Genomic DNA, 12707 nt, shown 5'->3' with positions numbered 1-12707 from the left:
TACTGTGGAGAAACAATAAAACTAACATGAAAGTACTTTCACAATTAGAGAGTGTTGCAAATGCAATGTATGCTGATGATATTGATGATACTGTGTTTCCTTGGCCCCGTTGCTTTCATTTGTATGTAAGAAGGTGGGCTGCTGTGCATTCCCAGTGCTGTTACAGATGGAAGGTGCATCTGATAATAACCGAGTAGCCTGCCATGAGTCTATGACTGCTCTCCAAGGCAAGTGCCACAGAATATTAATGATCCTGCTTACCAGAAACAGTCCTCAGACTCGGTACTATTCTTGAAAACATATGCAGTGCTCCAGGAAAAAGTTTTGAATGGTAAATTATTGGCCTTCCAAAAATTAACCAAGAAATACATCAGCTTCCTAGCTGGAGACATCAGCCTGGTTAAAGTTTCTTTGTAGTCACATGACAATCCAAAACTTCCAGCTGAAATCATCGGATAGTTCAAATCTGTGTCAAGGCTACACCAAGAGGTAAAAAAGAAACCAATATCAGGATTAACTTAAGTAGCACAAATAAGACCCTGTTTCAGCAGGTGGGTATAAAAGGTAAGAATGAAATAGGGTCATTCAAGCAGGTTTCTGACTTATACAGGTATCCCTCCCACACAGGTGAATTTTAAAACATTTATCAAGCATGTACTGCGTTCTAAGCACATTCTAGGTGTTTTCATGCATATGTGGCTTGGTTACTTTGATTTATTCTAAAATGAGTTGTCATTTGGGTTGTTATCACATGTAGGATGGGATACATGGACTTTGGGGAGTAGGGCTAAGAAAATAGAGGATGGGCCACCATAACTACCACAATTGTTGTAAAGCCCAAAAGATGCCTTCTATGCTTTTCCCTCCATGCATTGCCTTATTTCTGGCTCTTCTATAGACTACCTTTGAGACAGACATCAGCTGAGGCTTCCAGAATTTTCCTTTCCCTGCTCAGTATGGGAAACTTCTTGTAGTTCCTTAAACATATAAAGCTTTATTCTCCAGCAGGGCCTTGATGAATGCCAAGAATGCTGTTCCTCTGCCTTTTTGCCTGGCTGACTCTTACTCATCCATCAGTTCCTAGATTAAATATCTCTTTATCCATCAGGAAAACTTTCCTTGATACCTAAGGCCAGGTTATTATTTGAGTGAGTATCTGTTTAATATCTGTCTCCTCTAGATTGCAAGCTCCATGAAGGCAGGGATCATGGCTGGCTTGCTCACCTCAGTATCTTCAGTCTGCCTAGTTCATATGCAGGCGCTCAATATGTATTTGATGGAGGAAGAAAAACACCACCCTCTTCCAGCTTCAGCGCTCCACTGAAATGTTTCCCTGGGTGTCCTGCTTGCATCTCAAGCTTCCCGTGTTCACAGTCAAATTTATCTTTTATTTTTATTTCTCAAAACTGTTCCTTATTCTGAGTTTCCCATTTCTTTTAGTGATTTGAGATCTCATAGCCTTCTTGACTACTTTCCATCCCTCACCCCAACATCCCAATCAGTTGTCAAATGCTATTGGTTCTACCTTTAAATATCTTCAAAAGCTGTCCTCCCTTTCCATGTCAACTGCCTTCATGCTAATTCAGGCCTTCTTTCTCCCCTGCTGAATTTCCTGTCATCAGTCTCCCCTTGTGTGCACCAGTCCTTCTCATGCTCTGGTGTCCATTATTCTTCCCAAGGTTGGCTGCTTCTTATGGCACTTCCCTGCTCAACTTGAGTGGTTTTTGATGCAAATCTAATTAAATACACTTCCCTCACCTGGAACTCATGACCTCCAAAATATAGCCCTACTTAATTTTTCTAGTTTTATTTCTATTATTCCCCTATACCCCTCTCGCACTCCAGACTTTCACAAATTTTCTACACTTCCCTGCTTCTTTGCTTTTACACATGCTTCTCCCTCTGCCTGGATGGGATGCTTATCCCCTCATCTCTACCCATTAAAATTTTACCCATTCTTCAACACTCAACTCTTATATCATTTTCTTCATGAAGTCTTTCTGAGGCTTAACTCTCCCAACCAGAGGTGACTGCTTCCTCTGTGCATCCCACAGCATCTTGTTTGTACTTTCGTGATGGAACTGATCTCACTCTGCCTTGTATTGGTCACCAGTGTCCTTGTTACCTTCTCTATTTGGCTGGACAGGGGCTGTGTTTTATTTAATTCTCTCTCCTCTGACAAAACCAAAATGCTTCTTTGCACATGAAAGGTCCCCATAAATGGTGATCAATTTTCCTAGTCCTCCTTTCCTTCTGGGCACACTACAGCAATATCAATAAGTGGGAATGAGTGCAGGGAAGAGTAAGATTCCATATTTGTCTGCATTTTGGTATGGAAGACGAGCTCAAAAAGTGCTTCTGTGGTGTGTCTATGTTATACAGTGCCCTGAACATCTGAGTCTGTTGTACAGCTAGGTGGGAGGTGTTGGACGTAGGCTTCACAACAGAAATTTTGGAAGTCTAATGTTTACCCTCCAAAATCTATTGCAAGGGGTCCCTCAGCATAGTTTTCTCTGTGTAGATGAAGGGTGATCCTTGCTTCAGGGGAAGATTGAATAGCGAAAGAAAGGTATGTGGGAGGGATTTTATAGGGGAAGGTGTAATCTGGAAGAACAAAGTGTTTTGTGGTGATGAGAATTATGCTGTGTGAAATGAATGGAAGGGATGAGGGCGATTTTCCCAAAGCCAGAGAAATATTTTTATCTAGAATATATTGGAATTTTTTTTTCTAAGCTGATAAGGGCACTGTGCAAAGTGCTTTAATATGTTATTTATATAATCCTCAAATAATGCTATGAAATAAGTGCCTTGCTCCTTTCCCTATTCTTTCAGACCCAGGGATAGAACTGATCCCTGCTGATGCCCTGGGGGCTGCATTTTCCTTTGTGTTTCCATACACTGTGCCCATACTTTTGTGAAGATTTCCTTTATTAAACCCTTCAAATTATCCAAGTTCACTGTCTTCCCTGTTTCCTGCCAGGATTCTAACTTTTTACCTATACCATGCTGCCTCTCAAGCCCAGATGTTAGTAATTGAACCTGAACAGCTGCTGTCATTCACCCCCCATGGAGCAAAGGTAGAATTATCTGGATGAGGGAATGACAGTTAGAGAGAGGCAGCAAAATACTAGGTCTCACTCCCCTGACTGTGTTGCCTCAACTAGACTGATGTTTAATAAACCATTTAAATAGTGATACCATGTCCTGACTTCAATTCACAGTGGAATTAACACAACAACAAACCAAACTACTTACTACATCTGGAAGGTAGAATATGTACACGAGGGCCCCATGAGGACACAGCCCATCCGTTCTTCCCTCTGTAGGAGAAAACAAAAAACTAATGCCTAAAACTAAAAAAATGAATCAATGGACAGAAAAGAAGTGACAAGGGAAGGCTCCCATAAGGTTAGAAAATGGGCCTCTTGAGATGTTGGCGTTTAGAGCAGAAAGGAGCAACGTATGGTGCCTTGGGCTGGGCAAGGGCCAGCTAAGGGGTAAAGAGGTCTGAGGGAGAGGAAATGCTGCAGGAGGCAGGGGATCATACTCCACTGAAGGTGAGCTGACTGACTGTGGGCCTCCTCTTTACCAAGAGGAGGCTGTCGAGTGGTGGAGGAAAGACTGGCCAACTGTACCATTAGCAACATCTGTAGGCCAGATTGTGGAGAGACTAGATTTGGAGGTGCTTGGAGGGAGAGGGCAAGTTTCAGAGAGAACAAAACGCAATGTGACCACTTGGGTGATTATAGATCTTATTTTCTACTATGTCTCAAGGGGCACGTGATTAGGAACATCCCATCCCTGGTTTTAGGGACCTAGGTTATAGTTCCCTCTCTAGAGGTAAAGGGAAGAAGCACACACTCCTAGTATGGTAAAGTGGAGTTTATTAAACTCCCCTTGCTCATTCTTTGCCCTCCCAAGATTGAGAATGACAGCTGTAATTAGCCACTCTTCCTGACATGAGTGTGGCCTTTATGCTCAGTGTGATGTTATTGATTAAAGCTTTAGAATGGTGGCTCTATGGCTCTACCAGTGTTCTACTTCTTCGAGAGCCTTCTCCTAGGTTTCTGTGGTAAAGGGGCATCTCGCACACCTATTTGCCTCTAGCGAGCTTGAAACACTCTTTAGCTCCATGAACGCACTGGTTGGGGTTGGGAGTAGGGAGGGGGCTCTAGGCAAGAATCTTCATTTCCCATTTCTAGCCTTTGACATTGCAGTTACTTTTAAAGTTAGGTTTCAGATTCAGCCCTTAAGCAATTACCCTGTGACCGCATAGATGGTGATGGCTTGGAACAGAGATCTCTGGTGTGGGGCTTTGGAATATATTTTTTAGCAGGTCATCTCAAGTATTTCTTGAGGGACACAACAGCAAGCCAATTAATACCAACACTTAAACTTTAAAAAAGTTTTAAAGATGATTTAAAACAAAATAATTCCCCTCCATATGACTGAAAGTGTACAGACAGTACACAGCTAAAGTTCTCCCTGCTTTCCTAGATTCCTGGAGGGCCCTCGTCATTTGGGAAATATATGGGTATAAAGTCAGAGTACCCTGTCTCCAAAGCACTCAGCAGCACGGCTGAGGTGACATGAGAGATGCTCATGGACAGGTGCCCAAGTTTCACACTGGGATCTTCCTGTGCCAAGAGGGTGTGAGCTATATCTATAAAGGCAAATGCTTACTGAAATTATCCTGAGTAGGTCGAGGCCTTCACAGGTGCTAGTCCGACAGTCACTTGACTTATAAATCAAACCATTCGAATAGATAAAGGAAGCATTCACAGTCACATTTATGCCTGTTATCCAGAAATGAGGGAAAAGAGAAAACTAGTGTTATTTTTTAGTAGTTTATACCAGCCCTGAGATTATCTTTTGCCAATTGATCCTGGGAAAAAAAAGAATATCCATTACCAGGTCTAGGAATATTTGAGTTCTGAGTTCTTATATTACTCCTGTCACTTCTATCCTCTCTCTATCTCTGTCTCTCTCTCAACAGCTTTATTCAGGTATAATTTACCCACCATAAGAATCACCCATTTTAAGTGTACAATTCAATGATTTTTGGTAAATATGTATATTTGTGCACCCATCCCACAATTCAGTTTTAGAACATTTTCATTAGGTTTATGGATCTCTTCATCCTCTTTTCACAATTCTAGACTCAGCAAGTTTCCTATGTGGGTCTGGGGAGTGTTAGGAAAGCAAGACATAGACATTAAGATATCTGTTCTTTCATGTCCCCACAGTGCTAGCTCTGTTTGTTGCCAAGGTGCACGTTGGCACCCTTGTGGTCTGCCCCCAAAGCCAAAGTGAGCTGTGCCCATTCTGACCCAGGATCTTTGGATAATGTAGAACTCCCACCTTCAGATGAAGGCAAGAGCATTGATGGTAACATCCCTGGGCATTGCTAGGTGCCACATTTTGGAAGGGAATAAAGAGATAGCAGAACCATTTGACCAACTTCTGTCTCTTACATTTTGGTTTCCTTCCCATAAAAAATATTCAGGACAAATGTCTGATTCCTAAGCGGAGACGTCCTTAATTTTGCCAGACCTTTATATAGGAAGTCTGGAAACCTCAGTTGCTAGTCTGGCAGTATGAGACACTTTCTATGTGTTCTTGCACAAGCCATTTTAAATTCTCTAACTTGGTTCACTCACATGTAAAATGGGATTAAAACCAGGTTTGTCAAATGTAATACTTTTTAATATCTTTAAAAGAGTAAAGCATGTCAACAACAGAAGCTATTGTCCTTCTGAACATCCAAAGAAGAATGTTTTTAAAGATAGAGACCTGTTCTCTCAGAGAACGGAAGTCTTTGCATTTCTACAGCCACCTCAGAGATGTATCTACCAACTAGGGAGCATTTTATCTCTTACTTTTCTGTTTTGGTTTTGTTTTGGTTTTGTTTTGTTTTGTTTTGTTTTTTGGTTAGTTCAAGAACACTTATTCTGATACTTTGTTCAGGAAGAGATATAAATAGGAGATGGCAGTACTTTGTTTGGTAGGACTTGCCAAATAGGAGAGGTCAATGTAATAAGACTATTCAGAGAAAATTAATGGAAGATATGGGGTCAGTGATGGGTTTAATAGCAATTAACACTTGAGTGTAGCTATGTGTCAGCCACAGTACTAATATTTGAGTTCTGAGTTCTTATATTACTCTTGTCACCTTTTATCTTATTTAATTCTTATAAGAGGGAGAATATAGGGTATAGAAGCCAGGAGAATAGTATGAGGGAGGCTGTGGTGGACTTGGTGGAATGGGAGAGTGCAAGTGGGGAGTAGTACAAAATAAGGCTGGAGAAGGTTTTGGAAAGCAGCAAGAGGTGTCGAGAAGTGAAGGGGAGGCCAGTGTACAGTCAAGTGATGAAAACAGGCCTTAAGGAAGAAGGCCAAACTTGCAGCTATTAACGTATAAACTAGCTCCTTTCCCTCGACGTCTTGTCCCTATGAGGGCTCTGCTACCCCCTACCACCAGGAAGGACACTGAAGATGATCCACATAAAAATCCTATGCTGCACACAACCCATGATGGGCACAGCAAAACCCAAGTATAAATCCCGCACAAGGCCTGGGAGAAAGGGAACCAACCTCTATTGAGTGTGATGTTGGACAAGTGACTTCACCTCTGGGGCCCCAGTTCCTCATCCATTTATTGACAAGACAGAACTGGATGATCTCTGTTACTATATGCCTAGCATTGGGCTATGGATTTTTGCATGCATTTTTTCACTTAATCCTCCTTTGAACCTACGAAGTTAATTAATATTTTATCTTCCTAATTTAAAATGAGGAAATGGAGGTCTAGAGATGTAGATTAACTTGCTTACACAGCTGGCAAGAAGAGGAGCTGGGTTTTGAACATAGGGCAGTCTGATTCTAGAACCTGATATGCTGTAGAACAGCAATTCTCAGTGTGGGCCATAGACTCCCGAGGTACCTTGAGACCTCAGGAGGCCCAGGAGGTCAAAACTATTCTATATAATAATTATATTAAGAAATCTTTTGCTTTTTCCATTCCTTTTCTCACGAGCATATAGTAGTTTTCCAGAAGCTACATAATATGTATTACTGCAATAGATTAAATGCAGAAGCACATATGAAAATCCAGCCATTTTCTATAAAGCTCGACATTAAAGATTTGCAAAAATGTAAATCAATACCACTTTTCCCACCTACTGTTATTTTTTGGTTTGAGAAATACAGAACCCTCTCTCTTTTATCTAAGGCTTTGAGGATGAGGTTAGACCAAATTGAATCTGGATATAGGTGCTGGAGTCTAGGAAAGGAACCCACTCAGCACATGAGAACATGGGGATGGTATGGACCGGGTGTGCTTAGCCGTGGAACATACATCTTTGAGGGGGTGACGTTCTAAGGTTGAAGGAATCTCTTTTTTTCATGTTTTCCACCAAATCCTATCTATTCTTCAAAATCCACAGAGGTTTCCTAAGTACTAGGAGAAAATATTGATCTCTTCCATTTGGACATCACCCACAACATTTGAACTCTTAATTTTCTTCAACTTAGCCCTTACATATATTGTCTTAGAATTTTTCCCAAATAATAATGCTCAATATGTTTAGAATATGAACTTATCTTTCCCTCACAACCTGCACTTCTCGAGTTTACTATACATCAACATCCACCCAACAAAATGCATCACCAATTGCAAAAATCTGGGCATTATTGTTTGTTATTTCATCCCCTCAAAATTCTCCACTCATTTAATCCATTCAAAAACCTCACCATTAATGACTCTGTTTCACAAATGAGATGAGTGAAACTTAGAGGGAATAAATAATTCACTCAATGTCACTCAATTAGTAAATGATGGAGCAGAAATTCAAATTCAGGTTATATGGATTCAGAAATCAAAATCTTACCAATACAATATACTGTTTATTTTATATGCCTGGTAACTTGTTCTCCTAACAGCAGCAACAGCACAGCAACAACCACAACATTAACATCCTTAACAAGAACAACAACAACAGCGACAACAAGAAAAACACCTGCCATGTATTGAGCTCTTACTATGTTTCAGTCAGTGTATTATGTACTTTACATGAATTTCCTCAATTAATTCACACCATACCCACATGAGGTAATTATTATATATTGTGATTTTATAGGTGAGGGAACTGAAACTCAGAAAATTTAAGTAACTTGCTCGAGGTCACTGCTCAGGATAATAGTTGGATAACAGGCTGGAATATAAACCAAGATCTGTCTGATTCCAAATCTCTGCTTCTACCACAATGTTCCATTGCCTTATTTTAATGAGAAAGTGAGTTCATGGTGGGTAAAGATCTTACAACAGCAATATGATACCCTCTTTGGAATCAGATAATTATGAGTTTGAATTTCATTTCAAACAGACAACCTTTATAACTTTGGCAAAGTTATTAAACCTCTGCTGTGAAACAGTGTCAACAATGCCAATCTCACAGAGCTGTGGTGATTAAAGAGATTATATATCTTACTTAGCACATGACAGGTACTCAATAAACAAGGAACCAAGGCTTTGAGACACTATGGGAAAGAGCTCACTCAGGCTCACAAAGAGAGAAGGCTCTAGGGCAGGGACTCCAATCCAGGTCCTCAGACTTTAAATCAAATGTTCTTTCCATTATACTACACTGCCTGCATAAATAAGGGGATTTTATTAAATGGCCTCTTAGTTCCATTACAGCTCTAGATCAGATCCATCTATTCACATCTGAACCCAGTCTCAGATTAAAGAAATGTCTATTTCACAGAAGAAAGTTACTACACATATGTGATGTAAGATACCTGTTGCTATTATTACCATAGAATTTTAAGTACAGAAAATTAAGACATACCCTCCTCAGAGCCATAAACAACCATTAAGAGAAATAGTCATTGACTCAGTAATTATACTTCTGGCAATCTAGTCTCAAAGAATGAAAAAAAAACTATACATATGAAACTGGTTTTGTGGTGTTTTTAAAATGATTATGAGAAATTTAAAACAATGGAATATCCTAGAATAGGGAATTATTAGATGATTTGGGAGGATATTTACTCCAAGGAATATTATACATCTATTCATATGATGCTATGAAGATTATGCGGCTATAGGAAAGTCACTTGTAGAATAACGTGACGTGAAATCAGAAGAATAGAAAATTGTTTCTATGTCATAGAGATCCCAACCATGTTCTTAAAAACAAGAAACTGAGAAGCATATGAAAAGACACTGGAAACATCCCGGTAGCTGGAAATTATCAGCAGTGATTTTCTTCTCCTTATTCTACATATTTTACCTTAGGTCATAAAGTTTATTTTAACAATTAAAAGATACAATGAAGAACTGTAACACTAAATTTGCTTGCAAATTTATTATATTGACTGTGTCTTACAATAATAGCAACCAGAGATGTAAAGAGTGAACAGATGGATTAAAAATCCCAGAGAAAGATTCAGCATCTGTATGAATTTTACTCTCTTAATCAATCCTCTTGACTGGTAACCCTGTGAATTCTCAGGTCCAGATCAAATCCTACCTCTGAGCAGCTGCAGAAGGAAACATGACGCCTCCCTGAAATTGAGCAAGAAATCCAGTTTTATCTGGAGCATTTCACTGCTGTGAACACCTGGGATTCCCGGGTCAGGGCTATTCCCAGAACAGGGTGAACTCACTGCTATGGGGCTCAAATCCTTCTCCCTTAGGACCCACTGCCTTGAAATAGAAAGAGGTCGTAGGACAGGCCCACAGAGAAGGTTGAGTGATCAGGCAAAGAACACAAGGTCTTCGTTTAGCAACGCTTTGACCCCAGAGGTGGTAACAGGGAGGAGGAGGATTCTGTTACTATATTCTTACCAGCTTCATGCAGGCGCCATCTCACTATTTTTATCCCCTCATCCACTGCTTCTTTCAAGTTATCCAGGGACTCTGGGAAGGCCGAGTTGTTCACCATCAGGACACTGATCTCGTAGTTGCCATCCTTGCAGTTCTGACTCACCTGGGAGGCCCAGAGCATCAGGCCTGGATGGAGGAGCAGTGACCACAAAACCAAGCCCAACCTTGGCGTCTTCATGACCTCGCTTACCTCAGAACCATACTCCTTGTGCTCACTTGCTTTACTCTGGCCTTTTAGGGAGGCAGGAGCTTCAGTTGCACAGCCTCTAGCTGGGTCCCTTGGTCCACTCTTCCCCACGCTCCTTTCTGGTCATGCCCCACTGGTCACGTGGACCGCAGAATACAGCCTGCCTGCCAGCAATTAACAGCTACATTATGGTAGGAGATAAACCAAAGTTCACATTGTGTGTTTGCTCATCGAAAGGTTAGAGTTATAAACAGGGAGATTACCTGGGCCTCACCCAATACAAATACATAAATTTGTGACATGTTACTGGAAAGAGGGAAAAGAGGAAGAGGGCAGCATAGTATATACATAAAAAGCTTTGTAAAATAGAAAATAAAGGTCAAAGTGCTTAAGAAAAGCACAAATACGATGAACTGTTAAGTATTTATGTTATAGCTGCACATTGAAAATGAATACTTAATGAGGAGGAGCTGTGTTTCAGTCACCCAGTCAGCAACTATTTATTGAGACTTGGCTATGTGTTGGGCATTGGCAAGGCACTGGACATACAGCCACGAGTGATATGGATACAGTAATGTCCTCATGGAACATGCATTCTAGTATGGAAGACAAACATTAAACAAATAATTGTGATAACTAAACTCAACAATGGAGAAATTGCAGAGTGCTGTGGAAGCACATGGCAGATTAACCTATTCTAGAAACTTAAGCAGGCTTCCCTGAGAAAGTGTCCTTTAAGCTGCACCCTGAAGGATTGAACAGGAGTTAGCTGAGTGGAAAAAGAGCGATGGCATGTGAGGCAGGGGGACAGCTTGTGCAAAAGCCCAGAGGTGGGAAGTGGCATGGATGTTTGAGGAACTGAAAGATATGTTGTGTGGTTGGAGTGGAGAGAGCTACCGTGGAGTGGAGCGGCAATAAAGGATGCCAGAGGAGTAGGCAGGGGTAGGCCATGGGGCTTCCTAAGCCATCAGGATTTGGAACTTTACTCTAACAGTCAAGAAAGGAACAGGATCAGATGAATTTTGCAAAGATCACTTATGCTGCCATGGAAGGAATGACCTGAAGAGAGGCAGGAATGGAGACATGGGGCAAATTAGGAGGTTGTTCTATAGTCCAAGTGAGAGGTAAAGGAGTCCTAGATGAGGGCAGTGGCAGTGGAGATGGGTTCAAGAGATATATAAAAGGTAAAATGTACAAGACTTGATATTTTATTGGAGTTGGGGCATTAGAGAGGGGGAAGAGTCAAGGATGACCCCTGATATGCTCATCTGGGTAGATGAGAAAGCTATTTACTAAGCTCTAGAATTCTGGAAGAAGAACAGGTTTGAGGGAGAAGATCATAACTTCTCTTTTTGGACACACTGGTTTTAAGGAGATTGTGTAGATGTGAGAATAGCCTCCATAGAGTTTTGGGAAGACAACCTGGATGAAATGGGGATTTGGAAATAAAGTTAGAGGTATAGTATGATTGATCAAATGATGTCATTTTTTACATCGACTTGATGACGACTTATGGCAAAATTTATGTTTTAAACTTAAAGTGAGAAACATCAGCAAGATGGAAGACTAGGAGGTCTCAGCCCTTATCCCTCCACAAAAACAACAAATTAACAATTACCAGCTGATAAAAATATCTCTGCTTTGGAGTACAATGAAGCTGCAGCAACTCGGTGGAGCACAAAAACCAAGAAGGCCACATAGAAAACCACAGGTAGCATTTTATGTGTGTCATTCTATCCTCCATTCTAGCACAGCTCCACACCAAGAGGGTTCCCCTTAACTATGACCTCCCTTTGTGGGGGAAAGGAGAGCAGGAGGACCCCAGCAGCCCTCACCACTGCTATAGACAGCTGCAGCAGTCTGTAGATCTCTACAGTTTTTGCCAAAACTGACTCTAGCTGACACAGCTGCCTGGAGTCCACGCTGCTGTGCCTCCTTGGAGCAGGAGCTACTACACCACTCCCCTTGGGGCTCAAGCCACTACACCCTCTGTCCCAGTGCCACTATGCCTACTCCCCAGATCCCAGCACCAAGAGGAATCTTCTTGGCAAAGACTTCTCCTATGTGGTAAAAGGAAAGCAGGAAGAGCCCAGCAGCCTTTGCCATTGAAGACTACAGCAGGCCTTGCTGTTGCAACAGACACCTGCAGTCTTGGTGCCAAGGATGCCTGCAATCTTTGCCAATGCTGATCTCAACTGACAGAACTGCCTGAAGTCCATACCACTGTGCTCCTCCAGAGCCAGAGCCACTGCACCCCACCTAGCCAGCATCCTCACATCCACTCATAGGAGATGGTCTTTTCCCACTGAAGCCAATTCATAAAGTCTGGAAGAGGTGACTGCTCCTTCACATGTGCAGACATCAATGTAATGTACGAGGAACATGAAAAATCAAGGAAAGATCACACCACCAAAAGAATACCATAAATTTTCAGTAACTGATCGCAAAGAAATAAAGATCTATAAACTGCCTAAAAAAATTCAAAATAATTGTTTTAAAGAAGCTCAGCAAGCTACAAGAGAACATAGATAGACAACTCAATGACATAAAAAAAATTGCATGAACCAAAAGAGAAGTTCAACAAAGAGATAGAAATCAGGAAAAAGAATCAAATAGAAATAGTGGACCTAA

The 12707-nt window shown here is 41.2% G+C and overlaps 1 protein-coding gene across 1 annotated transcript in view; it reads right to left on the bottom strand.

Moving 5' to 3' along the window:
- GUCY2C (guanylate cyclase 2C) overlaps nucleotides 1–10067 on the bottom strand; it is a 71007-nt gene extending 60940 nt beyond the window's left edge. The window contains exons 1-4 of the mRNA XM_087442712.1: nucleotides 9851–10067; nucleotides 4684–4796; nucleotides 3256–3320; nucleotides 262–477 (exon numbers count right to left, since the gene is read on the bottom strand). Of these exons, the coding sequence (XP_087298838.1) occupies nucleotides 262–477; nucleotides 3256–3320; nucleotides 4684–4796; nucleotides 9851–10067 (611 nt within the window). The remainder of the gene's footprint in view (nucleotides 1–261; nucleotides 478–3255; nucleotides 3321–4683; nucleotides 4797–9850) is intronic.
- Between the last annotated feature and the right edge of the window lie 2640 nt (nucleotides 10068–12707).

The sequence above is a fragment of the Ceratotherium simum genome, chromosome 17, assembly GCF_057802395.1.
Source record: "Ceratotherium simum simum isolate JZ-2026a chromosome 17, ASM5780239v1, whole genome shotgun sequence".
NCBI lineage: Eukaryota > Metazoa > Chordata > Mammalia > Perissodactyla > Rhinocerotidae > Ceratotherium > Ceratotherium simum.
Note: the sequence above shows the minus strand (reverse complement) of the source record. Positions and strands in the feature narration are given on the sequence as shown.